The sequence below is a fragment of the Hydractinia symbiolongicarpus genome, chromosome 5, assembly GCF_029227915.1.
Source record: "Hydractinia symbiolongicarpus strain clone_291-10 chromosome 5, HSymV2.1, whole genome shotgun sequence".
Lineage (NCBI taxonomy): Eukaryota > Metazoa > Cnidaria > Hydrozoa > Anthoathecata > Hydractiniidae > Hydractinia > Hydractinia symbiolongicarpus.
In genome coordinates this window covers 20364905-20391973 of record NC_079879.1, presented here as the reverse complement: position 1 = coordinate 20391973, position 27069 = coordinate 20364905, and the positions used below count along the sequence as shown (strand labels likewise).

At 40.6% G+C, this 27069-nt stretch overlaps 1 protein-coding gene across 2 annotated transcripts; it reads left to right on the top strand.

Annotated features, from left to right (window-relative positions):
* The first annotated feature begins 18240 nt into the window (after positions 1-18240).
* Positions 18241-26750, top strand: LOC130645237 (mitochondrial pyruvate carrier 1-like). Of its 2 annotated transcripts, XM_057451158.1 has the most exons (7): positions 18241-18326; positions 19662-19703; positions 20312-20327; positions 20476-20556; positions 24123-24255; positions 24707-26432; positions 26541-26750. In XM_057451158.1, the coding sequence occupies exons 1-6, from the start codon at positions 18321-18323 to the stop codon at positions 24744-24746; spliced, it is 318 nt and encodes a 105-aa protein (XP_057307141.1). In that variant the 5' UTR covers positions 18241-18320; the 3' UTR covers positions 24747-26432; positions 26541-26750. The 2 variants fall into 2 exon arrangements, with proteins under 2 accessions (XP_057307141.1, XP_057307142.1); XM_057451159.1 differs by lacking the exon at positions 19662-19703 and having other exon boundaries at positions 18306-18326.
* The last annotated feature ends 319 nt before the right edge of the window (positions 26751-27069 follow it).

Sequence of the window (27069 nt, the reverse complement as noted above, 5' to 3'; positions counted from 1 at the left end):
AGCCACCAGCAGCCATCCTGACATGACGCGGTTGATGAATGTTATCCAGGACGGCTTTTCTGACGGCCGTCTAGACCTCTTAGAATATCTACAGGAATACCATCAATATCGCATGCTACTCTGCAATTGATGTTGCATTTTATACAGGGACCGAATTTTCATACTACATCAGTCCATTTTGAAATCTCTTTACAGTGCTCATCAAGGTGTCACCTCAATAACGGCTCGTGCCGAGTCTTCTATATTTTGGTCAAGACAACAAATTATCACCATCCATATGCGTTTTTGGTCGTCCAATAAAATATTTCATTCCTATTTAACCGGGAAAGGACAAACTACACGCCACCTGGGAAAGTATCCTCAAATACAGAGAAGAAGATCTTCGACACATAAAAGTCGCTGAACGCTTATCTGCTCATACCAAACGTCTACGAATGTTAGTTATCGGTGATGACGTTCGCATCAAAAATCAAGTGGGAAACCGCCCTCATCATCAAAGTACGCCAAATCGACCAATATCCCAATGATTTGACTGGTCAAGTAGAGTCACACAACGCAACAGAAAGTATCTACTACGTTATAGTCTTCCCAAACCTTTGGTTACCACCATACCTCCTACTCCTTCAATCACAGCTAGACATGTCCCAACAACTCCATCTCAAGCACAATAATCTCCACATGTTAAACCATTGTTACCTACCCACAACCCTCCGGCTGTTGTGAAACGGCTACCAGGAAGTGAAGATGTACCTGAAGTAGATCATGATATGGCGCCTGATCCTACACTACCACCTTCGTCACCACCTGCATTGTAAGATGTCCCTCACTTCTTATCGGAGCAGCCCTGACGAACTACCAGAACCAAACGACCACCGCAGCGCTGTTATTTTATGATGAATTGTGTACTTGTACCTATAGACAATAGACGATGTTTTCATCATTAATTTAGGACTGTCCCTCACAAATTAACTGGAAGGAGATAAACAATAACAAATCCATTATGATAGAGACTGTATATCGTAATGTTTATAGACATTGCACCCCTGGTTTGTATACATATTTGTTATTTAGGTCAACATTGCATAAAATATATATATGATATAGTTATTAAGGCAAATGGTTTCATAATTATTTCGCTATTGACTTTAATTATTTAGCAATTGTAATTTGTAGTATAAATATTTTACTTAATGATAACAAGGTGCAAGGCTGCTGCAGATCTTGTCTCTTGACAATTCAAGAAAGTCAAAGAATATATTTAAAGAGTATCATTCTCCTATTATAACCATTGGAAAATACTAGTCGATAGCTCGTGAAAAATCCACGGGTTTGTTCGTTCTTTTTGAACCGTATAGCGTGCGTCTCGCTACTTTCAGTACCATTTTGCGTGACAGACGGACAGACATACACGGGTATTATTACATAAAGTGGCCCGGAAATAAATTCACGGGTTTGCCTGTTTTTTATACTGCATTGCGTGCATCTCGCTACTTGCGGTACCATTTTGCGTGACAGACAAACAGACGCATACGGCTAATTTATATATAGATTGTATTTTCACCTAAAAACGCGAAAATGCGCTTGAACGCACCACGCATTTTCCGAAAATGCGCCAGAAATTTTTGTGACGTCACGATATCATCCCTTAAATGAGTCATCCGCATTATCGAGGGAGTTCCCTGGTTCCACAAATCATGTAAACCATCACACGAAAATATGCTGACATCAACAAAATCCCACGCAAGCGCAATAGCGACTAGCGGGAATAATGCTGACATCAACAAAAAATAGAGATTGCGCAATCGAGTAGGGAAAACTCACATACTCAAAGCTATGACTGCTAGTTGGGGCTGAGATATAATATAAACATGAGCCTACATCATGATAATGTAACTCGCGATTGTTTCATGACCCAAGAAATGTGTACTCGGGCAGTTCAAGCAGTGTCTTTAAACTCGAGTTTGTTCCGGAACATTTCAAGACCCAGGAAATGTGTACCAGAGCAGTTGGGCTGTACCCGCATCTGCTTAAGCATGTCCCGGAACATTTTAGATCCCAGGACGTGTTCTCATAGGATGTATAAGATATGGAGATCACTGACTATCTTACAACCCGGGGTTGTAAGATAAATGGAATAATGCGATGAGTGTGAACGGGTACTTGACACCTATGACAGATGCTCCTGTGGGCGGAAGTTCTTCATAAGAGGTAAGCTGCTCTGCTGGCACTGCTGGCAGGACTACATCACGTATAATGGTGGTAGCTGTCCATGTGATGCTAGTTGAGGTTTTGTTTTCTACAATAAAATAGACATGTCTGACAAAATGAACAAAACACTAAACTTTTCCGAAATCGAAGTACCAACCACAAACATCTTGTTCAATGTGGACTCAAAAATCATGAAACCTTCCGAAGTCGATGTGAACAAGGTCGTGATCTCGTCGATGGTCGATTTTTCAGTCAATGATAACACGATCAAGTTCAAGCGCATCTATGTGGGATACAAGGTGTGGGAAAAAAAGATCACATCCCTCGGCATCCAGGCTCCCAAGCAGAACAGCTATGGTATCCAAAAATATAACGAGACCGCCAAGTGGAAAGTTGGCTTTATCATCGACCCAGAAAATACGAAGCAGGCCGCTTATATCAAGTGCATGCAAAAGATCGACGCCCGGATCTGTGAGCTCGCCAAGAACTACAAGCACCCCATGATCAAGCACATCTCGGATAACTCCCCGATCAAGGAGAGATCAATTCCCACCTTTTGCCAGTAGAGCACAAAGTACGAAGACGGTAAGCCAGTCAGGAAGATAACCACACCATTCTTCAACAGGCACCGGCAGCAAGTGAGTCCGGCAAATTATGAAGGGAAGAGGCTTTCCATGGTGGCAGTCATAACATACAGAGAAGTGTACCTTTCGTCTAACACCATTCCAGAAAGGAGCGTCGAGATTCGACAAGCGATCATCACTAGGGCCCACGACATGAAACGACAGTCAATCAGGTGGTAATAATCAGGTGAACCTTCGGGTTTACCTGATCAGCGCTCAGAGCGTCACTGAATTTATTTCCGGGCCAGGGTGGATTAGCAGGGTGGATTAGCACTTTAATTAGAGCTATTGTATTGTTTGTACATATTTTAACCGACAATAAATAAATTAACAACAACAACAAGTTGTAGTTGATGCAAAGGTTTGTATGGTTGGTATTCAGCTATAGAAACAAACATGAACGACGTTAAAGCACTGAAAAAAGAAGCAAAAGCACTAAAGGTTCGTAACTACTCAACTATGAATAAGGCCGACCTACTCAAAGCCATCCGCAAGGTTAAGTATAAGGACGCTTCGACACAGACAGACGGTCCTTATTGCGAACCTTGTTGTACTATTGCTTGGCAGAAAAATCTCGAAGATTACTCGAGACAGCTTTCCGAAAAGCAGCGACGTGTTGCATATGATGGGGATCACATCATCGATCGAGACACTGGAGAAGTACTCTAAATCGTCTAGTATGTTGAACAACACACTAGATTACGAATAAGCAGGCGGCTTCTCTAAGTACCGCTAACATATTGTACAGACTGCAAGTTCCTCACGCCCTGTCACGATAAGCTGCTGTCGCTCCCGTTCATTGATCGAGTCCACGATTTTGCGCGTTCGTTGTCGGGCTTGCTCCTTCACCGTGTACTTTTGCTTCTCCTGCATGATTAGGCTGAACTTATGATTGCTAATCACACCATTCTCAATAGCTCTCGAGATCAAGTCAACGATAGGGTTCAGCTTGGTCTCCGCCAGTAGTCTGATGCTCTCATGCTTCTTACTCTTGACATCTAGCCTATTCCCAGCGTTCCCGCAGACCAGCTTGTCCCAACCCTACGGCAATTGTAATTCCACCCATAGCCACGGCTAATGGTACACCGATCCCAGATAGCATGCCACCAATACCAACGCCGGAAGTTATCACACTTCACGTTAGTAACCCGTGATACGTGTATCGAACCCACGTACCATGCATTTTAAACTTTTTGGCGAGCTTGTCACGCTTTTTAACCTCATCCCTAAGGTACTGCTCTACCTCCTCGATCTTCTTCAATCTATAGACTTGTGAACTGTTCTCCTCCATACCCTCCGGAGGTGCACTCGGTACGCTCGGATAAAGCTTAGCAATGTCAGTCATTTATTCTATAAGCAAGTGCATAGTAATTCCCACGAACGAAACATTCTTATCGTGGTGATGCTTATCCGTGAGCATAAACTACAGCCTGTCTGTTGAACCTTTAAGAAGGAGGTATACAGGAGTGTCAAAACTCCACGTAAGCATGTCTCCCCATTTGGTGGGGACTATAGCCATTATATTGGATTTTTTACCATCCAGCTGGCAGTCATCTTCATCTAACTGGGGGCAAACAAGCCTCAGTCGCTGGTATACATCAGTCCTATAGAATGAATCGTAGTCACCCTTCTTATAGTATTTTTTACTGGGATCATAGGGTAGACCTAAGAGCTCCTGCAGTTGTCGATGAGACACGGAGCCTGCAGAGTCCATTCCTTAGTACGAAGAGCTCGATCTTGCCTTCCGCCCGCTTGTTGACGATACTTGCTAAATCCTTGATCTTATACAAACCGTTCATAATCTCAATTCGAGTAACCGTCTGATCGGGTCCTGCCTTGCGGATGGCAAACTCGTTGTTACTGAAGAGGTTCAGCGACGTAGGTCGAATGCTGATGGATTTCAGGGCTATCCTCGTGTCCTGCTCCAGGTAATCCTCAAATATCGTAGGCTTTTCGATATCAGTGATATATAGTTGCTTCATGTTTCTTAAAAGAAAAGATGAGCATTTACTCGTATAACCCAAAGGCAAAGTATGTCCCTACACATAGGCGCTATCTCGAGAGACTCAAGGGTGATGACCTTTCAATGCAAGATATCGTCATTGACGCGAAGGGATCCTCATTCAAGGTGAAATTCCCCAACATCTTTGTCGACTATGAGTTCCACTCCGGTGCGGTGTTGAATACCTGGCAAAGCCACCCTTTTAGCCTCTGGTCAACTCAGCTCCATTTTGCCACATATTGCGCAACATCCGCTTGTGGTGTTTCTATGCAGCATCTAACCACATTCGTACCTCTGGTTCGCTCCGTTTACCGCTTCCACGTTTACTTTCATATTCGTAAAATCCTTCAAGATCTCGAAGTGTCTCTACCGGGTTTCGATAGGTTTCGACGCCTCAACAACCCCTTCAACATGCAAACGTTCCAGCAATTAGCACGTGAATTTGGGGTAAGCGACAGCGAGCAAGAGTGGAGGAACGAGACTCTCTTCAGTAGCTGGCAAGCTATTCGCAAAGACTATCCCGGCAGCGGCTCTAGTTATTTCAATGAAGATTCATGGAGTCGATGGATTCTCTAATTTTCACAAGGTCTCACTCGTATAGGCATAGAGAAGCTTTCCCAAAGCGTTAGATTTTACGCTTATCTCATACTTCAGAGCCAAGCTAACGCGAGGTTTAACATCATCGGTAATCAAGGCAGCGCTATCGATGCTCAACGCTTGTACTTGACGACTTTTGAAGAGCTGATCCTCCGGTCTAGTGACACGGGTGAGAAAATAAAGCGATTCCAAAATGTGCTAAAGTAGGCGCGCAGCAAGGTCGATTTCTCGATTGCTCATGGAGTCTACATGATTCCGAGCAACATGGGCCTTCATATCGGGAGTGTCATGAATTTCACGAACAAAATCCTCATCAGCAAGGAGTACTTCTCGAGTGGTGCTAACCCGCAGATTAACGCTGCCAGACCACAGAGTTCCAAACATCAAGCATCAGGGCAAGAAAAAGTGGAGGGTGTCACCCTTCCCCTTGGAAAGGATACCATGCGTCTGACACATGCCCCGAGAGACATGATGACACCAAGGCTACCATTATCACGTTTGGAGTAGGGCTAATCCTCGCTTTCATCTGGATGAAGAAATAGGTCTAATGTGTTGAACAACATACTAGACTCTCATCGATCTTTACCACTCCTCTTGCTCCTCCGGTTACCCACATACGCAACAACAATACCCACAACAGCAGCCAAGGTCATGTACAAGTGCTTTGCCGCGAACTCGACAACTCTCGCTGCAGCTCTGAAGAAGAACGAGACCACGCTGCCGATGATACCAGGTAACGCAGGACCTGCTTTTTCTGCTAGGTACTTGAGGAATCTCCCGAGTCTTTCACGCTGTTTCCGTACAAAACCTTTCCCACCTGTAATTCCTCCAGCAGCTCCTCCGGCAGTGCCTCTACCTCTCGTAACTGCCAGGATGATGGTAGAGACCAGCAACCCAGCAATCTTCATCAGCTCAGACTTAATGGACCTCAATTGCTTAAAAACCTCGGAGGAAAGACCGTGCCTACCCAGTTCATCCTTCTTATCTTCCTTCAATTCCCTCTCAAGATCATCAATATCCTGAGGCCTTCGCACCCCAGGCTTCTGCTTTTTAAGTTCTTTTAACCTACCCTCTCTCGTATTTATCTCGCTATCATATTGTACAAGTTTATTCTTCACCTCCTTAATAGTCTTCTGCAGGTTTTTAATTTCGAGCTTTAACTCTCTCATATCAGGGACCTCGATCTCATCGTCCATGCCCGCGAACGAAGTATCTACATAGCCCTCTACGTCACGAGCAAAATTTTGAACACTATCAATTGTTTGCATTTCAATCGTCTCACCCTCCTCCTCTTTACCCGAAGCCCCCTTCTCACCCTTCTTAACAATAACATCAACCTCTAGCGCAAGGTTCTGAACCCCTGCTTTACCACCATTGTTGGGCGTAGAGACATACTTGGTGAAGCCCATATCGCGAATATCTTGAGCCGTAAGGCCCTTTTGTCTTAGTGTACTTAATGCTAGGAACCCGGTCCCATTCTCCTTCGTAACCCTGATACCTTTAAAAAAACCTGTTCCCCTTCACGGCTAAAGCTACCCCTGGTTACATTTATATCTATCCGGGTTTTATCCAGAGGTCCCAGGTCTTGATTATTTAGATGTTTGTAGAAAGCACTTACCTCTTCCTCTAGTACAGATTTCGTTATTCTATCAAGTGTATCTCCCTGCTGCTCCGTCGTGGTATCTCCCGCTAAGCTGGATCCCTGCACGTCTTCGAGCCCACGGAACTTCTGCGGCACAAGGAGTTCACTAGGGACATTCTCGGGCCCGAGATCATCCATCTGAATACCTTCAAAAGCTCCTTCTTCTGGATTAATAGACAGTTATTCAACCCGCAATTGCCTACTAATAAATGTACGGAACGAAGTTAGATCCTAAAAAGGAATTAAAGTCTATGCAGGCCATGTAAGGCAAGAAACAGCGTGTCAAGGTCTCCCACAACCCTAGCACGATTAATCAAAACGAAGACTTGTATGTTAACATCCCCAATTTGGGACAGAATGATGTTATTTTCCCAGGCTCCCTCAAGCTCCTATTCGACTTGGAGTTCACAGGCACCAACACCAAACGCACCATTGTCAGCAACATCGGCCATGCCCTGGTTCAAAACCTTCGCATAAGTCTGAACGGTCATGAAGTGCAAAACATCAGCGATTTTAATGTGCTCGGAGTTTATAGGAAATTGTGGCTGCCAAAGTTTGAGCGTGAGAACAATCTAATTCTTGAGAGTATCAACCCCAATGATGGGAAGATCAGGGCTTTGAAAGTAAAAGCTAGTGAAAACGCAGCAGCCTATGGAAACACCTTTTCTATCCCTATCGGCAAAATGTTTGAGTATACGAGGGATGTACCATTCCATCAAGCAGGCTTACACGACAGGCTCCAGTTTGTCATATATTTTGCACCCTATGACCAAATCATCGAAGATGAGGGTACGGCGGCTTCTCGAAGCACGGCAGCTAAACCGGCCGATGCTGCTCACAAAAAAAACAACATCTGCTTCGAATTCGAGAAAGTGACAAACGAAGGTCTCGGGAGTGCTATGATGTCTCGATACTCGAGGCTAGCCCTGCCCTATGAGCGTGTACTCCGCAGCAAGGTGGTGACAATGAAAAAGGCTGATACTTCCTACAACCTCCAGATCGATACCCCTGCGAAGAGCTTGAAATACGTCTTACTACTATTCGTAAATCCCAGAGAAGTGAAAGCTTATGCCGGTGCTAAAGAGGTCTTCTACAACCTCAACATCGAGAAAATCGCGATCACGGTGGAAGGTGAGCCTAATGAACTCTACTCGCACGCTATGCTCCCCAAAGATCATCTCGAGCAAATCGTTGAACTCTTTGGTAGCCGCGACTCGGGAGTGACCATCAGTCAGTTCCTTACTAAGCGCTATGCGTTGTTTATTGACTTCAGAGCAAGTCCAGATAACAGCTTGCATGGTTCTGGAAGACCTCTACAGAGGTTGTCGGACGGTATAACTCTCCACATGACGAAGAAGGCTGACGGCCCTGGGGATATCCGCTGCTATTTGTATTTGCTCCAAGATGCGCAGCTGAACATCCTAAATGGGCGGTTCCATAGCGTAGAATATTAAATATAAACAATGGCAACCTTAGCAGTAATGGCAGGAGGAGCGTTAATTAACGCGTTGGCATTCTCAGGAAGTAACTTCCTATTCTCCAAGCTCTTGGGGCATGGCGAAGGAGCACGCAAAAGACATGACAAAGCAATCGAACAGCTCCAGACAGCCCAAGCACAGTGGGTGCGGGATCGTCAAGCGAAAATCGATGGGTACAACAAGCAACGAGAGGAACTGCGTGCTGCGGGACAGAGTCTTAAAAAGCTCGATGAGGGGATGCGAAAGTACTATGTGTAGAGTACTAAGGCCCCTAAGTTATCCGACTTCTACACACCAAGCAAACAGCAACAAGACGGTGAGCTGACGTTCATCGTAGGGTCCTTGGCTCTGCTGGGTTTCGTGGTATACAAGTAAATGTAAGGAAAATTTTTTCGATATGTAATAAACATGTCGAAAGCACATATCGTTACTGAGGCAGAAGCTCAAAAGCTAGGTCAAATCTATTATCAACCCAAACATCTCTGGACTGGTCGAAAAGCCATTAAACTACTCTCCGAGCAGAGTGGTCTCTCTAAAAAGAGAGTTACTCACTGGTTGAGTCGTCAACTCTTATGGTTCCGACATATTCGAGGCCCTAAACGTATCGACTACCCTCATTTCACCATCACAAAGCCAAATGAGATGCACCAACCCACGATAAAGTGTATAGCAACACGTATAGATACATCCTCACGGGCATCGACGTGGCTTCGAGGTATAAGGTAGCGAGGCCTTTGCGTACAAAAAAGGCTAGCGAAGTCGCTTACATGCTCAAGGACATATATAAAGCTGGACCTCTGCGTTATACTAGTATATTCCAATGCGATAATGGTTTAGATTTCAAGTCAGACGTGAGCAAGCTACTAGAAAGCACACTTTCACGGCGTTCGTCGAATCGTATAACAAGGTGCTCGCCGAGAGGCTCTTCAAGCCTCAGGATGCCCAAGAGCTACTCACTAACGAGACTAGTACCACCTGGATGAAGCACTTGTACAATATCGTCAAAAGTTTTAATATTACTAAAACCGCTATAATTGGTATGAAACCCTCTAAAGCGATTAAGCTCGAGGAGGTACCGCAAGGTCAGGAAAAGCATGAAGAAAAGCCATTACCTGAGGATGGTCTTTACTTGTACCTCCTGCAACCCGGGGAAGAGCATGGTGATGCTAAAAGACGTGCAACGGACGCTTGCTGGAGCAAAAAGACGTATAGACTCGACCGTATTGTGACTGGTACCCGTCTCCTGTACTTTTTGGCTGATGGGCCTGATCGAAGCTTTGTGGCAGAGGAGTTGATGCTAATACCAGAGGATGTTGAAATACCTCCGGAACATGTTAAAGAGTGGTAAATTTCTTGATTAAGAGGACCATTTCACTGGTTCGCCCGCTACGGGGGAACCGGTCAGTTGATACTTATAGACGAAGTTTTTTGTGGCTTTGATAACCAACAAAAAAACATGTGCGCGCTTACTTGATATCAATGTCAAACAGCTGTTCGAACAGCTTGAAGTGGCATATGTGTCGTTCTACGTGCCCCTCCTCTACAAATCTATTAAACGCGTGAATACTATTGGCGTTATCGATCACTACAATCTCTACGGACTTGGGGTATTGATCCTTGAACCATCTTCTTTTGGTGGGTAAAGCACGTCTTTGTACGCGTGCGCAGCAATACGGAGGTGGTGAAACTCATCCTCATCGGGAGTCGTATTTTTACGATAAATCATGATCACATTGTCTTTTCGAGGATCTTTGGCATGAGGCACATACCTTTCACGAAGCCTTGCATTTTCTTGGCTTGGTGCCGCAAGCAGTCGATTTTTTTCCTCAAGATCGTCGTTCAACACCACAAGCTGTCTATCATCATTAAGCAGTGCTAGGGCCATATCTTTTTCTTCGAGGGCTTGACGCTGCTCCTTCAGTTCATCCTGTAATTTTTCAACACCCTTTTTCGATAGCCACCCCATAAGCCCGACTGCTTTGTGCTTTCTAGAACGACGCACGATCTCGAGAGCACAGTACAATGTTACGAAAGCATCATGAGGATTTTTGCCTCCTCCTAGCAGACCAGACCGGGTGGTCTTACTATAACCATCCACTTCATGACGTGAAATGGTCGGGATACCCCGATACGGCTCTCCAATTCTCCCAATACCCAAGAATCTTCCAAAGTCAGCACGTTTAAAAATCACTTGTTTTGAGTACTCATCGAATAAGCTCTCGATGGCTTCAGCAGGTACAGCCTTAAATAAGGCAAGACAAGACAAGAAATTTTACCTTATGCCTTTGGATCCGGGGATCGTGTTGCGAGAACGGTGCATGTAATTTTTGTGGCCCAACAAGAGCTACAAAAACATGTGCACGCTTATCCCCCTAGTGCTGGAACACCTAGGTTGTACAAGTCATCTCGAGTAAGATCGATCAGTTTGAAGTGGTCTCTGTATCGCTCGACGAGTCCTACCTCCTCAAACCTGTTGAAGGCGTGTACAAGGTTGGGCTTGTCAATGACGACAATCTCTTCTGACTTTGGAAATTTCTCTTTGAACCAACTCCTTATGCTGCGGATATCGCGTCTTTGAACACGCTGCAGCATATACGGGAGACGATGATACTCGTCATCATCAGGTGTGGTATTTTTACGGTAAATTACAATCATATTACCCTGTCCGGAATCCTGCGCGCGGCACATCTTTCGAAGAGCCTCAATTTCCTGGGATTTTTCCTCAAGATCTTCGTTCAGGAACTCGAAATCCTCATTCATATAGTCAACACATTCCTGTCGTTTTATCAGGTCATATTCAAGAGCCTTAATTTGCTGTTTCTGCGCTCTAATCACCCTCTGTAATTTTGCAAGACAAGACATTTTTATCTTAAAAGTTCTCAATCAGGATCGTGTATGCATGGACTGTGCTCGTAATTTTTGTGGCTTTGATTAAACCACAAAACTGCGACTTAATCTTCTAGCGCCGTAATACCCTGGTATTAACATTTCATCATATAGTGGATCATGGTAAGAGCCAGGGATGAGACGCAGGCAATTAAAGCGATCCAATCATCGTGTTTATCCCTCTGCCACATCTTATACAGCGACTGATCGATTTCCTCATGTCTCACTTCCAAGTTTTCGATTGTTTCCTCCAATTTCCGGATCTCCCCCTCAAACTCCTCTCGTAATTTTTCGATACAAGACATATTTATTTAGTTGAAAGTCAAGGCAAAATGCTCCAATTTCAGTTGTACCCGCCGGGTACAACTGATGTCACTCCAAAATTTTTTTAGGTCCGAGGGTGTTCAAGTCTGATCCAAAGGCAGGCATGTTTGGACTTTTTGAGCTGAGCCTTAATAATAGAGATTTCTTCACTACTTGAAATTACATCGTTCTCTTCATGAATGAGCTCGAGCTCCTTTCGATTCTTCGGATACCACACAAAAAGCTGTTTCATTTGGTCTCTTACCGTTATTGGGATCTTCTTATATCTTCGTGTTAGCAGCCACAAGCTATGCCCTCCATGTCTGCCTGAAACAGCTAGTTCCAGTAACGCCCCACGAGTTTTATCTAGACTTTCATCGTCATCCCCTGCTAGGAGCTTTGATAATTTTCTTATCCGGTCGAACAGCTGGTCTTTGGGGTCTATTAAGAACACGTAATCATCTTCCCACAGCGGGGTCTCTCCAGGTAAGTCTTGTTCCACCAGATCGTTGGACAGAGTATAATGATATTGTAGAAATGGCCCCTGTACTCGTTTCCAGTAGGTCGAGCACTGGTTGGGTCTTGCCGCACGAGGTAGGTCCTGTAAAAATCGCGGTGTGAGGTTGAAGAACAACATCCAAAGTCATTTATTTGTGTTGCCCATTAGGCAGACACAAACTTTGCATACCTTATTTGGGCTTTGGTACTATGGAGGCGGGAATCCAGCCTTTGCTCACAACCATCTCTCATGAACCTCTACCTGCTAAAAAATAAGCGATCATCTTCATCACATAGCTGGTATCCAACTTAGTGCTGGGACTACTAATCCCAAGGAACCTCTTGCCAACCATGGTATGTGCAAATGTGAACCCAAGGTCCACGACTGTCTCATACAGAACGTCAATTATCACTTTTTGCAGGGGCGTAACATTAGAACTCATGTTTATATTATAGATTATCGCATGTAAAAAATGTCGTCAATATCAGGCTGGGCTGCAGGCTCTTGCTGAGGCGCACGTACCCCTTCGGAGCCGCCAGGCGATGGCTCTGCACCAACAGGTTGCTCTTTTCCACCCTGCTTACGGAAGATATAGACCCCAACTGCCGCCACGCAAGCAAGTATAACAAGACCTCCAGCGCTATAGATATATACGTCATTTGACTTGCGTGGGACTTGATGAAGAACTTTCCACTTGATGAAGAGCTTGATGAAGAACTTTCTAATTTCCTAAGCTTGTCCTTGCGGTTCCATTCAGCAAGTCTCTTGCCAGCAGCAACACGACCATCATTCTTCTTGTTATTACTTGAGTAGTAATCTCTCCACTCATTTGTTATAAGCCGCAAAACTTGTAACAAATCACTCTAGCTAGCCTTCAAACCTTCTCTGCCAGCGTATTTTATCGCATTCATCCATGGAACCCTCACTAAATTACATGCTGCGGTGGGGAATCTATCAGCCGCTTGTGTTAAAATCATTAGACCGCGTGCGTAACAGTCTTCGTAAACACCACAGCAGTCCGTATACCGCGCTCGTATTCTGCGTTTACACGGGACCTCGTTGTTTGCTACATCTATTATTTCACGATATCTTCGATAGACTGTTTCCCATTCTTTTCTTGCTCTTCATCAACCTTCTCTTCAGCTATCTTGGACATGGAGAGTTGACAGTGGTTTACAGTATGCGCAGCGACTAAAAGAGGTGTCAAAAGCTTTCAAAAGCTGAGTACACTAGAATCCCCAAGTCAGCCATACTGTCCCTGTTGATCGGTTCCTCCTCGATATCTTGCCTCAAGCCTTCGGGGCTATCGAGGGGCACTACGTTACTTATAGCCTTGGTGTACATGCTTATCGCGAGGGTTGATAGTGCCTTGGCTGTCTTTGACCCCTTTTCCTGAATCACACGCTGAACGAACTCAATGTGTATCTTGTCGATCACTTCGAGTGATGCTTTGTCAATAAAGCATTCTGTGCATTTCTTGTGTAGGTGGTGCTGTTTGCCTTGGCGTATTGCATCTTTCAAAGCCTGACGCTTGTCGATAGGTTTTTCACGTTGCTCAAATTCGGTTATATTGATACCCAGGGAAATAACATATGGGGCATCCGTGTCTATGTTTTCTATGCGGGCATTTGCTACGTTCCCGTGACGCCTTCTTTTTATCGAGACATTTGATGCACATTTTTGTACGCGTACATCTTCGACCTAAGCGGGATAAACTCTGTCATGATCTTACCGTTAAGCTCATCCTTCATAAGGTCTATGACTTTCTTGTTCTTACCCAGAGGTAGCGGTCGTTGTTCAACATACCCGCTAGTATCAAACCTTGCCTCTACATCTCCCGCGATATCCTTATAGAAGTCTTCGGTCTCGAGCTCATACACGAGGGAGTCAGTGTCCGTATAGCACAGCTGGGCTCTCTTTCCGTATTTCGGCTTCATATAGTCGTGGTGGAACTCGTATATCACGAGATTACTCATGTCCATTATGGCTTGCTAAGATACACGGGATTGTTCATGGTGATCTTGAGTTTCCCCATCCCCACGCCGATCAAGTTCTCGCTGAACCGTACACTATCTTTGAAGTTGGGTTTTTGGACATACTTCTTGTACTGCTGCTCATCGGTAATCAGCTTCATGTCTCGGTGATTCCGTAAATTCTCCGTGGTTTTACCGAACACACTGTTGTTCATGAGCTTGAAAAAGTCCTGCTCAGATTTAGTCTTCGCTTTGGTACGGAGCTGGGTATTCTTGTCTATATACGGCTTCAACCACGCCTCTTGTTAAAACGTGATCGCGCGGTGTACTTTCGTCAACACCAAACCATGCTTCAGCGCCTGGTTCAAGGTTCTGAGATGCACCACATACCTTTGCTTGTTATATAAGTTAGGTACTAACTTTCGCACCTTCCCAACCGTCATAGTCTCTGGCAGGAAGGGCAAGTCGTTATGGGTCTTGTGCAAAGCCTGCAGATACTCAACGTCAACTTCGAGGATGTACCCCTTGTCGTTTTTCTCCACCAATTTCTCGATGAACTCGGGTGTGAACTTTTCGGGGTCCTTGATCCATCTAAAGCCCTTCGTTGGAAGGTTCTGAACCATCGCCCATCCGTATAAATTGTTGGCATCTAGATACTGAAGGAAAGTGCTGGCTTCGTCGGCCTTGTAGTCCGGCATATATAAGTTGTTGGCTTTGGCATACCTTTTCACGGCTTGTGTGATCCCTCCCCGTAGGTCCTTTTTGAACATCAAGAGCATGTCGATGTCTGTGAGGAGCTCCGGCTTAACTTTGGTTTCCTTGAGGGCAGCCCTCCAGGCTAAACCGGGAGAGGTGTAGAAATGTGCAGGATCCAAGCCATAGTGCTCTTGGCAGGTATCGCGAAAAGTTTCAAACACATCAGCCAGCAGCAGAACATCAGTGTTCAAGTACACGTCGTGGTAATCACCAAGAGTCACACATCCAATTGCATTCCATACCTTTTGTGCATGCTCATAATCCTCATCGCTAATACCCTTCATATTCAACTTACTGTAGAATGCTTCTTTCGGGGGTAACATCCGCTCTTTGAATCTTTCCCAGCTATCAACGTACTCATACGGGTACACACCCTTCCGCCGCATGAGCTTGAATAGCTCATCATTGTCTTCAACGCGGCGTCTTAGATGTTTGCATTGCTTATCTATTAAACTACATGATAAGGCATCCGGGCTATATTCCATGAAGCGGTAGCTGTCGATAAACCGGAGCTCCACCATTTTCTCCACAGGTTTTCCATTCCTATCAGTCAGACCTGCCAGCGTGACCGGGATTGAAACACTGAAAGAGATGTACTTCTCCTTGTTCTCAGCAATAACCCTTATATTATCCTTGTTGAATTTACGCCCGAGTTCTCTAATGAATAAGTGCGCGTCATATCCGCTTAAATTGTGAAAGGCTATCGGCACAAAGCTCGGGATCCTATACCTCAAGTTGCAGAGATCGTGTGCAGCACCTCGATACAACCCCGTATAGTGGAAGTGGTCTCTGACTTTGCGTTTCTCGGGATCACCAAATGGTTTTAAGCATATGTGACAGCTTTCTGCTGCTTCGTGCTCTCTCTTCAACACATCCGTCAGCTCTGTCATTGGCTGCTGTGGATAGAGCTCATACAGCCTCTTTACCTCAACCTCCAGCGTGTCCACAAACTTCTCCACGCAGTCCTTCCCACGGTAGGGCCTTAGTGGATCGGGTACATCCCCATATTCAAACGTACTATATAAGCACCAGCCACATGGTACATGATGTGCGAGCTTCTCTGTGTATGGACCCCCACCCTTCTCAGCCTTCGGTTGCTCTGGTTGATCTACGGTTTCAAGATGCTCTCAAAATCCGCATACATCATAAAGGCTACCTTGAACTGGCATTGACCGTCCTGGAATTGCAACCATTTTTCCTTCTCGGTAGGCATCTTGATGTTGACCTGGCCGTGGCTTGAACAGTATTCGTTCGAGCAATTCACGAAACCGTTCAAGCAATTCACGCAGAAGTGGTAGCTCCCATTATGCTTTGCATTCAAGGACCCTAGCAGTCTGGATATGGATATCACCGCTGTGTAGTGTCTGCTCTCACCATCGGTGATCATCAGCAAGTTAGCCTGCTTATCACGCTTGGTATTATACTCAGACCTGCTACCGATATAGATAGTCTTAACGAAGAGCACGTTAACCGCAACCTCGGGGATCTGCTCTTCAAACTTACCGATCTTGTTGAAGGCTACTGGAAACTCGAGTCCCTCCCAGTTATATTGATTTACAAAGGGTCGCAACTTACTAATGCGCTGCGGATCTTTTGCAATCTCTTCATGATGAAGCGCCGCGATCAGGGCCCACTTGAAACATTCTTCATCCTTGTTCTTTGGATTAATCTAAGCTTTTTTCAAACCAATCCATGAAGGCAACTTAATGTACGAAGACCCGCGCATCAACTGGAGCTTGTGAAGGTCGATGTCCAGGTGCATAATGTGATCGATGGTAAAACCAGACTTTGGTAACGCGGGGTGCTCCACTTGTGTCTTGAGGTGTGCGAAAATAGCCTGTAGTAGTTCTTCGATGTCGCTGCCCTGGAACACTTCTACCATCTTGCTGTTGAATACCTTTTCAACTTTCACTTCGTGAGTAGCTCTGGCATCATCCCCACCGTCTAACTCTAGCACCACCTCTTCTTGCTTCTTCCACATTACCAATAGATGCATCTGAATTTTAGCGGCATTTAACGTACCTATCTGCTCTTCAATAAGGTTCTCTACTTGTGCTCTCACAAGCTCGATGTAACTGTCAATATCCGTCTTACCACGCCCGTCCAATTGAAAGCTCTTGTAAGCTCCATTCATTGCCTCTTTGCGTTCAACAGGCTCAGTGCTTTCGGTAGACTCCTCGGGGCCATGCCCTTCTCGTGCCTCCTCCTGAACTTCATCATAAAGCGTTCGCGAAATTTGCTCCCTTGCCCTGTTGTAATAGTATGCAGCGGTATCCCTCGCGCTCTGTAATCGATCAGCAAGAGCTTTGCTGATACGGTGTTATAAATTTTACTGATTGCATTCTTGAACCAACTCAGCTTTATTATTATATATTGAGTTCAATCGGCGGTCTAGCGCGGCCGGGCTTTGATATCGGGACTTTCCCCTACTCGATTGCGCAATCTCTATTTTTTGTTGATGTCAGCATTATTCCCGCTAGCCGCTATTACGCATGCGTGGGATTATGTTGATGTCAGCATATTTTCGTGTGATTGTGACATGATTTGTGGAACCGGGGAATTCCCTCGATAATGCGGATGACTCATTTGAGGGATGATATCGTGACGTCACAAAAATTTCTGGCGCATTTTCGGAAAATGCGTGGTGCGTTCAAGCGCATTTTCGCGTTTTTAGATAAAATGCGCTTGAAAGACAAAAAACCGTGGGAACGAGCTCGCACGTGATGCAATATGAACCTCGAAAATAGGAGGAAGAGAAGGGAAGAACTGTTTTGTGTTATAGCAAGTTTTATCTTTTTTATTTATAGCGACAAATTTTTATCTTTTTTTATTAAAATAAAATATTTTCCTTTTTCATTCTAATTTTGGCGCCTTTTTGTAAATGAAAATTAAAAATCGACAAGCGAAGCGCGAAAAACGAGGCGGGCATTGTAAATAGCCCTCGTGCTCGCGCGTGTATAATTTTCTTAGCGGAAAACCAGCTTTGCGGAACTTATCAACCACGGTTTAATCTAACTGAAAGTGATAATCGGTAACTACTATCTTCGATTCTTTGGGTTGTGTTTGCCTGTTGTCTAAGGGTCCTTGTGTTGTGTTTTTTTTGCACTGCTGTTTTTGTATTGATTAGTAATTATATGTGAAACGTTATGTTAAAAATTTCCTTGAGCTATTTCTAAGGCAATTAACCAGTATAGCTAACTATAGCTAATACAGCTAGCTGGCTAGCTAGCTAGATGCTAGAGTGTTCTTGGTTTGAATGTGCAACTCTTTTCTAGATATTAAGTAAAAATGGCATCAGCGTTCAGAACTTTTGCAAGAAAACTAGGGAGTAAAGAGTTTTGGTGGGATTATATATGCAGGTAAATACTGGCAATAATTTGTAGCTAGCTAGCTATGTGGTAGACGTCACAAATATTTTAGAGTGTAAGTGTACGAGAGTGCCGACTTGCTGAAAGCGCCGTATTCTTGCGACCGAATTGATCCCCTTTGTTTGCTCTCCGATGAGGGTACAAGTAGACTTTTCACGCTCAAACCTTCACAGTAGAAATCTTAATTAAACAGAATTTACCAGCAAAACAACCTTAAAGTGTCGCAAAATGGCAAAGATTAAGCAATATCTAAAACATATTAAAAATTTGACTTAAGAAAAAGAAGAGTTCCTTGAAAAATCTAGTATTGTAGTTATGAAGGTTTCACCACCAAAACATTATGATTATGGTATTTGTCTATCATTTCATAATGTCTGCTTAATCTGAATACTGGCCCGTGATTGGTTCAACAAGTATTATCACACGAACCTGCGCAAGAATGTGAGGGCGGTGGCGGGCATTTTATTGTTTTTTTTTTTCAAGGTTTTCGTCTGTAACTGCCCGGAATTGCACCCGAAATGCAACACACGCAAGGTCATTGGTTGATTATGGTTTTTCCGGGTGAAATTTTTTGTTTTTTTTTAAAACGCAAGAAATCTTCCGACAGCCCCATGGTTTTTTCTGCGTTTCTGGTGAGTCGGCACCCTTGTTTGAGTGTTAGGCTGAAAAAAGTTGTAGCTAGCTATATACCTTAGTTCACCGTCAGCTGCTCGCATGTAGCTAGCGTATACCTTCTTCATACATGCTTATATAAACAAATAGCTGTAGCGACGAACAGGCAACTCTGCTTGCTATACAGCTGCATGGATTTACATCTCAATTTGGTAATGTGCTTATTTCAATGTAAGATACACTGGAATTGTTTCCAAAGCCTATTTTATGATTAAAGTGGTTGCAACACTTGCCTACTTGTCTCAAACATCACAGTATATCTTTTTCTATTGCTCAAAAAGCAAGCATTAAAAATCTTGGTGAAGCGAATTAACAAATGAGGCTGTGGAGAGAAGCACATGTGACATTGATATTTTTTCTTAAAAATAATTTCTAGCCTATCTAATTCATAATAATTGTAATAACATAGTAGGTTTCTTTTTTATTTAACAGATAATTACAAAGATAACTATAGATAAATTTCTTTGCTTACATTTTTTGCAGTAAGCTCTTTCGGCTCTGGTATTTACGTGGCAGAAAAGTAACACGTAAAGTTGTCATGAACAATTTAATTTTAACCACAATATATTTTTCGCAAGATTTTTAATTTCTTAGATTTTTATAAATTTGAATAAAAGTTTATATATATATTAATTAAATTGTTTTCTTTTTTAGCACGGTGAGTTGTCCATTCCTGTAGTTTATGTGCTGAAAAAGGTATCATAAACATCAATGAGCATTAACAAATAAATTTGTTTTATTTCAATATCTATTTTTAGTGTCTTTTAATGCCTGATTATTGTGATTATTTGATTATGTGATATTTTTATTATTTTTGACCTTAATTATCGAGATTATCACTTGATTTTAAATTCAAACTTGCACATTTTTTGTGTACCTAAATTCAATGAACAGTTAATTTTCCTGAGATTTTAGATCGTTGTATATATATGTACAAATTAAAAGTTTAACTTTTAATTTTATAAAAAAGATCATTTTTAATTGCTGATGTGTTACAAAGCTATTTTTGTTTATTGAAATAAATGTTTTGCACAATCTAAATTTCACACATCTGAAAGGAAACATTCTGTACACATTAATTTTTATGCAGCCAAGAATTAAACTATTTTTTGCCACCAATTGTTACCACCAGCTCTGCACAAAAATTAGATGTGCACAAAAATTTCATTAGATATCTTTTATCCGTGTGTTAAAGCAGATTGCCTTTCAACTTACTGACTCGCATAATAACGGTAAATAGTTGGTTTTTTGACCAAGATCCACTATCTGTATGTCTTTTTTTTCTATATCCAATATGAACACAGCATTTCTGGGGGCCTGGTAAGTAATTTATTCCTATAAGATTATTTGGATTTTTTAGAAATTAGACGAAACTCAAAGTTTCTCATTAAAATTAGTCAGAAAACAACAATAGCGCATTAATGTATTTTGTTTTGTTTTTATTGTAACCCAACCATCCTGTGTTTAGTTGCGAATTGGGGTATCCCATTAGCTGCAATTGCTGATATGAAAAAAGATCCTGAGATGATTAGCCCTAGAATGACATCAGGTAACTCTTCTTCAGTGCAAATTTTTAAAAAAGGTTTGATGGAGGTTTGGTTGATATATTTATATTCTATTGGAGGAAAAGCTGAAAATTCCAAAAAAGCATGATTTACTGGGGTTATAATGACCACAGTTTTAGTGATTGCTTTTATACATTAGAATCCTACCTACCTTAAGTGGATAAATTTTCGTGTGTACTAATTTTCGCGAGACGAGAATTTAAAGATTTCGCGTGGATTAAATTTCGCGAATCAAGGGTCTTTATAATTTTCGTGTGGATTAAATTTCGCGAATTAGGCCTTCTTTATTTAATTTCGCGATTATATAAATTGTAACTAGAAAAGAGATGTGTGTTTTTTAATCGAACAAAGGCAGACAAAGTCACTCAAAAGCTTTCAAAAAACTTCAAAGAATGTACTTTTAGGAGGTTACTAGAGTTTATAATTGAAATGAAGAGTTGAACTCGTAATATTTTTTGATTGTAACATGTTTTGTTAGAAAGTCTACCTAAATACAGTAAATGAAAAAAAATCTTATGATCTTCATTCCTCATTTTCATCATCATCATCCGACTCCGACTCGTTATCGAAAGGATCGTCTCCTTCGTCATCATCAACTCCATCTCTATCAACATACTCACAATCGCTTTCCTCCTCTCCATCTCTTCCAGATTCACTTATGTATTTTGAGCCTTCCAAGAGAGAATTTGACTGGATTTGAGCTTCACTTTCGTCGTCGTCCACGCCGCTTGGATTTTAACTTCATCTCTGGATCACGTCCTTGAAGATTTGCCAATCTTATCTCTTTCTCATACTTCTCCCTCATCGAACGTGTGGTTCTCTCATTTAAATTTGGGAATCGTCCCTTGAACTTTCTTAACGCGCTCTTTGCACCGAATTCTGCTGTATGTTTTCCTATATTGAATCTCTCTTCGTCTGTGTACTTGTAATATCGTTCTGTTTTAGTCTTTAAGTTGTTTTCACTTACTGCCGTTGAAACTGCATCGAAATCCAAAACACCAAGACCTGTCTCTGAGTGACATGGCTGTTGTTGGGTTGTTAATGGCAACCTCTTTGAAGATTCATTTGATTTTTCAACAGTAAAATCCGAGTTAGCTTGCTTTTCTTTAGCCACAGCACTGTTTCTCATTTCTTTAATCTTACCAAGGCTTTGAAGGATAGACATGATTCAAGCTGGAACCAAAACGAGACACCTTATTTCCACTTTTCACAGCGAAACACAATCAATGTTTATTGTGTAGAAAATTTGAATGTTTTTACTTTGTAAAGCTTTATCTACCCTGTGTCTTTTTCTCTTTAAAGCGCTGCTCACATCCCCTCACATCTACAAATAGAACGTTTTATTTCAAATTCGAATTTTAGGGGTACATACACACTTAAGTATTTCTCCCTAAAGTCCTATCCATATCTGGAAATGGAACACCTTATTTCGAATTCGAATCTTTAAGCTCCTTTTATAAAAATAGACAAGTGTTTCTTTCTATTAGGCACTGTTCACATCTAGCCATAGATAGTTCGCTTTCAAGTTTCGAATGTTTACTTTTTATCCAAGAATAATATAATAACTTGCAAAAACTTCACTTGTAAAAACAAAGACAAAATGCTATTCGTGGTTTTCACGTGTCTCGTGATGTTTGGGGCCCATCTGAGGAAGAAAAGTTTATTCGAAGAAAATAATGTCTTTGACATGTTCAAAATCAAAACATTACAAGCTGATGGTGGTGTCCAAACAACCGATGGCCAATTGCAGAGGGAGATATCTCGGCCAACAAAGTTTCTGTTGGACAAAGGTGCCAATATGGAAGCAGAACTGACAGCTACACACTATCGACAATCCCCGTTATTTCAGGGGGGTTTGGAAGTTCCATGCATCATCAAAGTAACAATGCCAGCTAGTGTCCTGGGACATCTTCTTTTGAAAAGATATGAGGAACTCCTACTCAAACTTTATTGTGAGCCGAACGAAGAAATTATTATGGGATCATTTATTGAACAAATACCAGTTGTTATTGCCGATCCAAATCAAAGAGAAATAAGAAGAAGAAGAGAAAAGCGCCTGACCAAACAAACGTACCGAAATCAAAGGATATTCGGTCCTTCTTTAACAGGAATGGAGGTCCAGCCAAAAATAAGAACAAGAATAATACAATTATTATAGATTGAGTTTGATTTATTTATAATCTACTTGAAAGATGTAGACTACTTGTTAGTATTTTCGATGTTCTGCTGAGAAAGATAAACGTAAAAATATTATCAAGTACAAAAATTTGATTTTTTTCTTTGATTTCGCGAACTTTTATTTTCGCGATTGTAAAATTTCAAATAATTTTGCATGGATTAATTTTTGCGAATCAAGGGCCTTTAAAATTTTCATGTGGACTAAATTTCGCGAAAATGGCCAAAATTCGCGAAAACCGCGAAAATTAATCCACGCGAAAATTTATCCACTTAAGGTATATTTTATCCCAAGCAGAAATTATTAAAAATCGCGCCATTTGGATATTGTAGTACTATTACGCTCAAAATTATTTGCGCGAAAAAGTGTGTATTAATTTTTTCATGAAACATTAGAAAAGCATCAATAATGTAGTTCAAAACTCTTTCTACGTTTAAATTTTATATGTGCGAAATTTTTTTTCAGTACAGTCAAAGTAGTTTCTTTTTGCGAATTGATCTAATTACAGTTAACTTTTTGTAATCTGAACCTCAAAGAGACTGAGGAAAAGAGTTCCATTAATGAATGTTTGAGTTTAGCAAAGCTTCCGTTAAGTCAAATTTAGTCTAAAATGAGATTATAGCTTGAATTAAAGCGTTGTTTTTTAAGAGGTAGGGCAACTGTTACCAGAATAGGTGCAATCTTAGCAGTAAAAAAGTCATGTGAGCTCCTTGTATATGAAATTTTTCTCTAAAGACAACATTATCTATCCATATTTAATCAAGATTTTATAAAAACTAAATAAAAATTAAAATCTGACAGTTATCTAGTTTTTGATTTCATTTTCACAAATAAAAGGTTCGACTTATTAGAAGAAATTAGTTTTAGGGGAGGAGGACGAAAAATGGGTCAAGTTCACAAATGTAATTATCTGAGGTTCTTGTTAACTAAAGTTGTTTGCAAGATGACTTATACTTACTTTAATTATTTCAGTTGTTTTAACCACAATTTTTTTTTTTGAACATTGCAGTGATGTTGTAATTTTTGAAACCGTTTACTGTGGTCAATTTTGTACATAATGATAAAAAGTCACGTAAAATCATAGAATCTATTTTAAAATGTAAACCTTGTGAGTGTGATCCAATAATTCAAGTGTTTTACGTTTTTGTGTTGGGGTGGAGTACGGGTGGGTGACTTTATTCAAGTTTGCCTACTTGCTTATTTTATTTGTTCTTCTTCTTTAAATTTCACCCTTATATTTTTGACAAGCGTTACACCTTTTCCTAAAAAACGAGAAAATAATCTAGTTTAAAAGCCATAAATTTAAGTGGGGTAAAAGGGCTTGATTTTATGTGTCTATTAATCCAGTGTGATCCTAATTTTGTACCTTTTTAGCACTATGTGTATATTCTGCGTTATTCATGCGTTTTGCTTGGATGGTGAGACCACGTAATTTGCTACTGTTTGCTTGTCACGCCACAAATGAAGGAGCTCAATTGACGCAACTTGGACGCTACACAAAATATAGGTGTGTTAATCTTTTGTGTTTTGGTTTTATCACAAGTCTTACATTTGCCATACTTAAAACTCTTTAATTCTCCTCGTTTCTAAAAAAAAGTTCTCAAAACTCCTCCAATTTTCTTAAAAGGGAACTATATTTAAAACTTTTTACTCAAATCTTTTTAAATTACATTTTAGAAAAGTTTTTATGTGCCATCTTTATGTTGCTTCCCTGGACAGCTCATTCACAAGTCCAAAAATACTTAGAGTGCACAATTTTTGAGAGACTTGCTAAATACACTAGAAAAAACAAACATTGATATAGTGTTAGTCATATAGTGGTTCAAATCTTCTTAAATATTTTTCCACTAGAGGCTGAAAACTCCTCGATTAATTAATGTTGACTTTTACAACCCGAGTCTCCCTATTCAAAATATCGACGAAAATGTATTAAATAACATGTTTTTCTTTACTTGCAGAATGGAAGGAGGTGGAGATCCAAAAGAGATCCAGCTATAGCAAAATTAGTGAAATATTTCCTTTTTTAATTTACGTGAATTCGTATTTTAAAGTATAGAACATAAAAAAAAGTTTTAAAACTTTTAACAAGATGTTACTTTTTATTGACTTTATTTTTTTATGGTGTAGCCAGAAAAGGTTGAATCCCAATATCAAAAATTGTACTTTGTAACTGTATTCAGTGTTTGTAACCATTTCTTTCAATATATAATACTGTAGATGCATAAACACAACACCAGAAACTCATTTACATCAAAATACCGCTTATTGTTATTTACAATCCCACTTGAAATTTCTTACATTCTTATAGTTAATCATTCATTTATTTATTATTTATTTTATTCATTCTGTTGGCTATATATTCTTGATCTTTAAAGAATAGTTTTTACTCTTGATAGCCTAATTTTAGGGTGGGGCAACACTAAGTTTCAGGAAATTTCCCTAACTGACAATTTAGACTCCCTCCTCTCCTCACCGCTTATAATTAGGTTACCAAGAGTAGAAAATTAGATATTCCAGGGAAAACGTTTTTCAGTCAATCATTTTTATGCCTAAAAACCATACTAATTTCTTGTTTAGTTCCGCATGATGCTCTATACCCTTCTAGTCACATGTAACTTTTCCTTAAAAAATCAAGCACATTTTTAAAAATCTTGTTAGCAATCTTAAAAATAAAGAAAAATAAACTTTTTTTATCTGTCGACCAAAGAAAAATTTGCATCAATTTTGATTTTGATTTTTCCTTAATATGTTTATGTTGTGTATGTGTGACATGAATAACTTTAAAAATTAAAGAGAATAAAAAGGAGATGTAACGAAACGACTTTTCCATATCAGTGTTTTGTTAATTGGAAGCAGTCCCTTCTTTAGGTTGAACTTACTTAGCACATTTAATTCTTTTATTTTGTACTAGCTAGTTCACAACGATACAACGCCATCACTTATGTTAAGTTTGATGCATGACTTTTAGGTCAACGAAGAAGCTGAGATACTACTAACATTTTGTAAAAAATATGTTGTAAGTGAAAAGTAACTAGGAAGCTACCCAGATTACTACATTGCACTGAAGTAATTTTATTTTCAAATAAAAAATATTTCTTTGTATGTCAATAGTCTTCCTACATTATGTTTTTAGCGAAATTAAAACTCAATTTTTTATATATTTTCAAGATAAACACTGTTATAAGAGGTTAGGTCAGATGATTAGACTTTTTGAGTCTATTGCTTCCTTAAGAAAGTATGTTTTAAAATTACTATTTTCTTATGAAATTGAAGGAACCTATATGTATAAATAACTCACAAACTCACATTTTATTTAATTTACTAGATATCAAACCTGGGCTTTAACACTTTTGTTTTGGTGGTTGTTCTCAAGCAATTTTGTCTTCCAAGGCAACTATTGATTTACTTCAGCCATTCAAAGTAACAGATACTGATGTGTTAAAAATATACTCATCTAAATATGAAAAACATTTCATACACATAAGAGAAGCAAAACAACAATAAACTTTGCTGCAGTTGTCAATGAAAATGGTGATGTTTCTTTGGTGATACTGAATTATTTTATTCATTTCGAAACAAAAAACATGGTACTTTACATTTGACATCCACTAAAAAGAACCAATTACTGGGCTGTTTTTCCAATGTATATAAGTGTAGTCAGTTAATAAGAGTGCAAGAGGAAAGGTATGGTTTGTTCTATCTGAATGCACAAATTGTTTTTTGTGTGTTCTGCTTACAATGGAATTCTGGAACTACATCAGTTATATATCAATTCTTTTCTTTATATTTTAGTCATAGTGTAGTTGTTGGGAATGCGAAAAATATCAAAGAAAAATTATTCCTAATTAGTAGCAATGAAGAGTTTCTACGTCTGGCACAAATACCAAACACTGTTGAAGGAGATTGAAAATACAAATAAAAGTTCTGGCTTTTATTTTTTATTTTATTTACCTTTATTTGAATATTGAATTTGTGAGGATAAAAGAAAAGGATCTAGTAGGAGACACTTATCTTTTTTGTGTCAAAACGTTGTTTTTTTTTCCTATATATTTTCTGTCCTATATAGGTCACTACATCAAAAAAAAATAATTCCGTATCAATGTAGCTTAAAAATATCTTTAAATCTAGAGAAATCTAAATTTTCACCATTGGTGGATTATATGTAGAAGCCACAGTGAAGCCATTTTGAAGCCACTATCAGCAGTTCACAATTCTCAAATATCAAAGAATCCAATTTGAAACCACATTAGAAACTAATTTGAAGTCAGTTCATACATTTTTTAATTTCCTGAAGCCAGAAAAATCCACTTTGAAGCCAGTT

What these genes read in the sequence shown, in the direction of transcription:
- LOC130645237 (XM_057451158.1), top strand. An exon ending in TAGCCCTAGAATGACATCAG is followed by an intron (nt 20,557 to 24,122) that starts GTAACTCTTCTT and finishes GTACCTTTTTAG; the next exon opens with CACTATGTGTATATTCTGCG. An exon ending in GGACGCTACACAAAATATAG is followed by an intron (nt 24,256 to 24,706) that starts GTGTGTTAATCT and finishes CTTTACTTGCAG; the next exon opens with AATGGAAGGAGGTGGAGATC.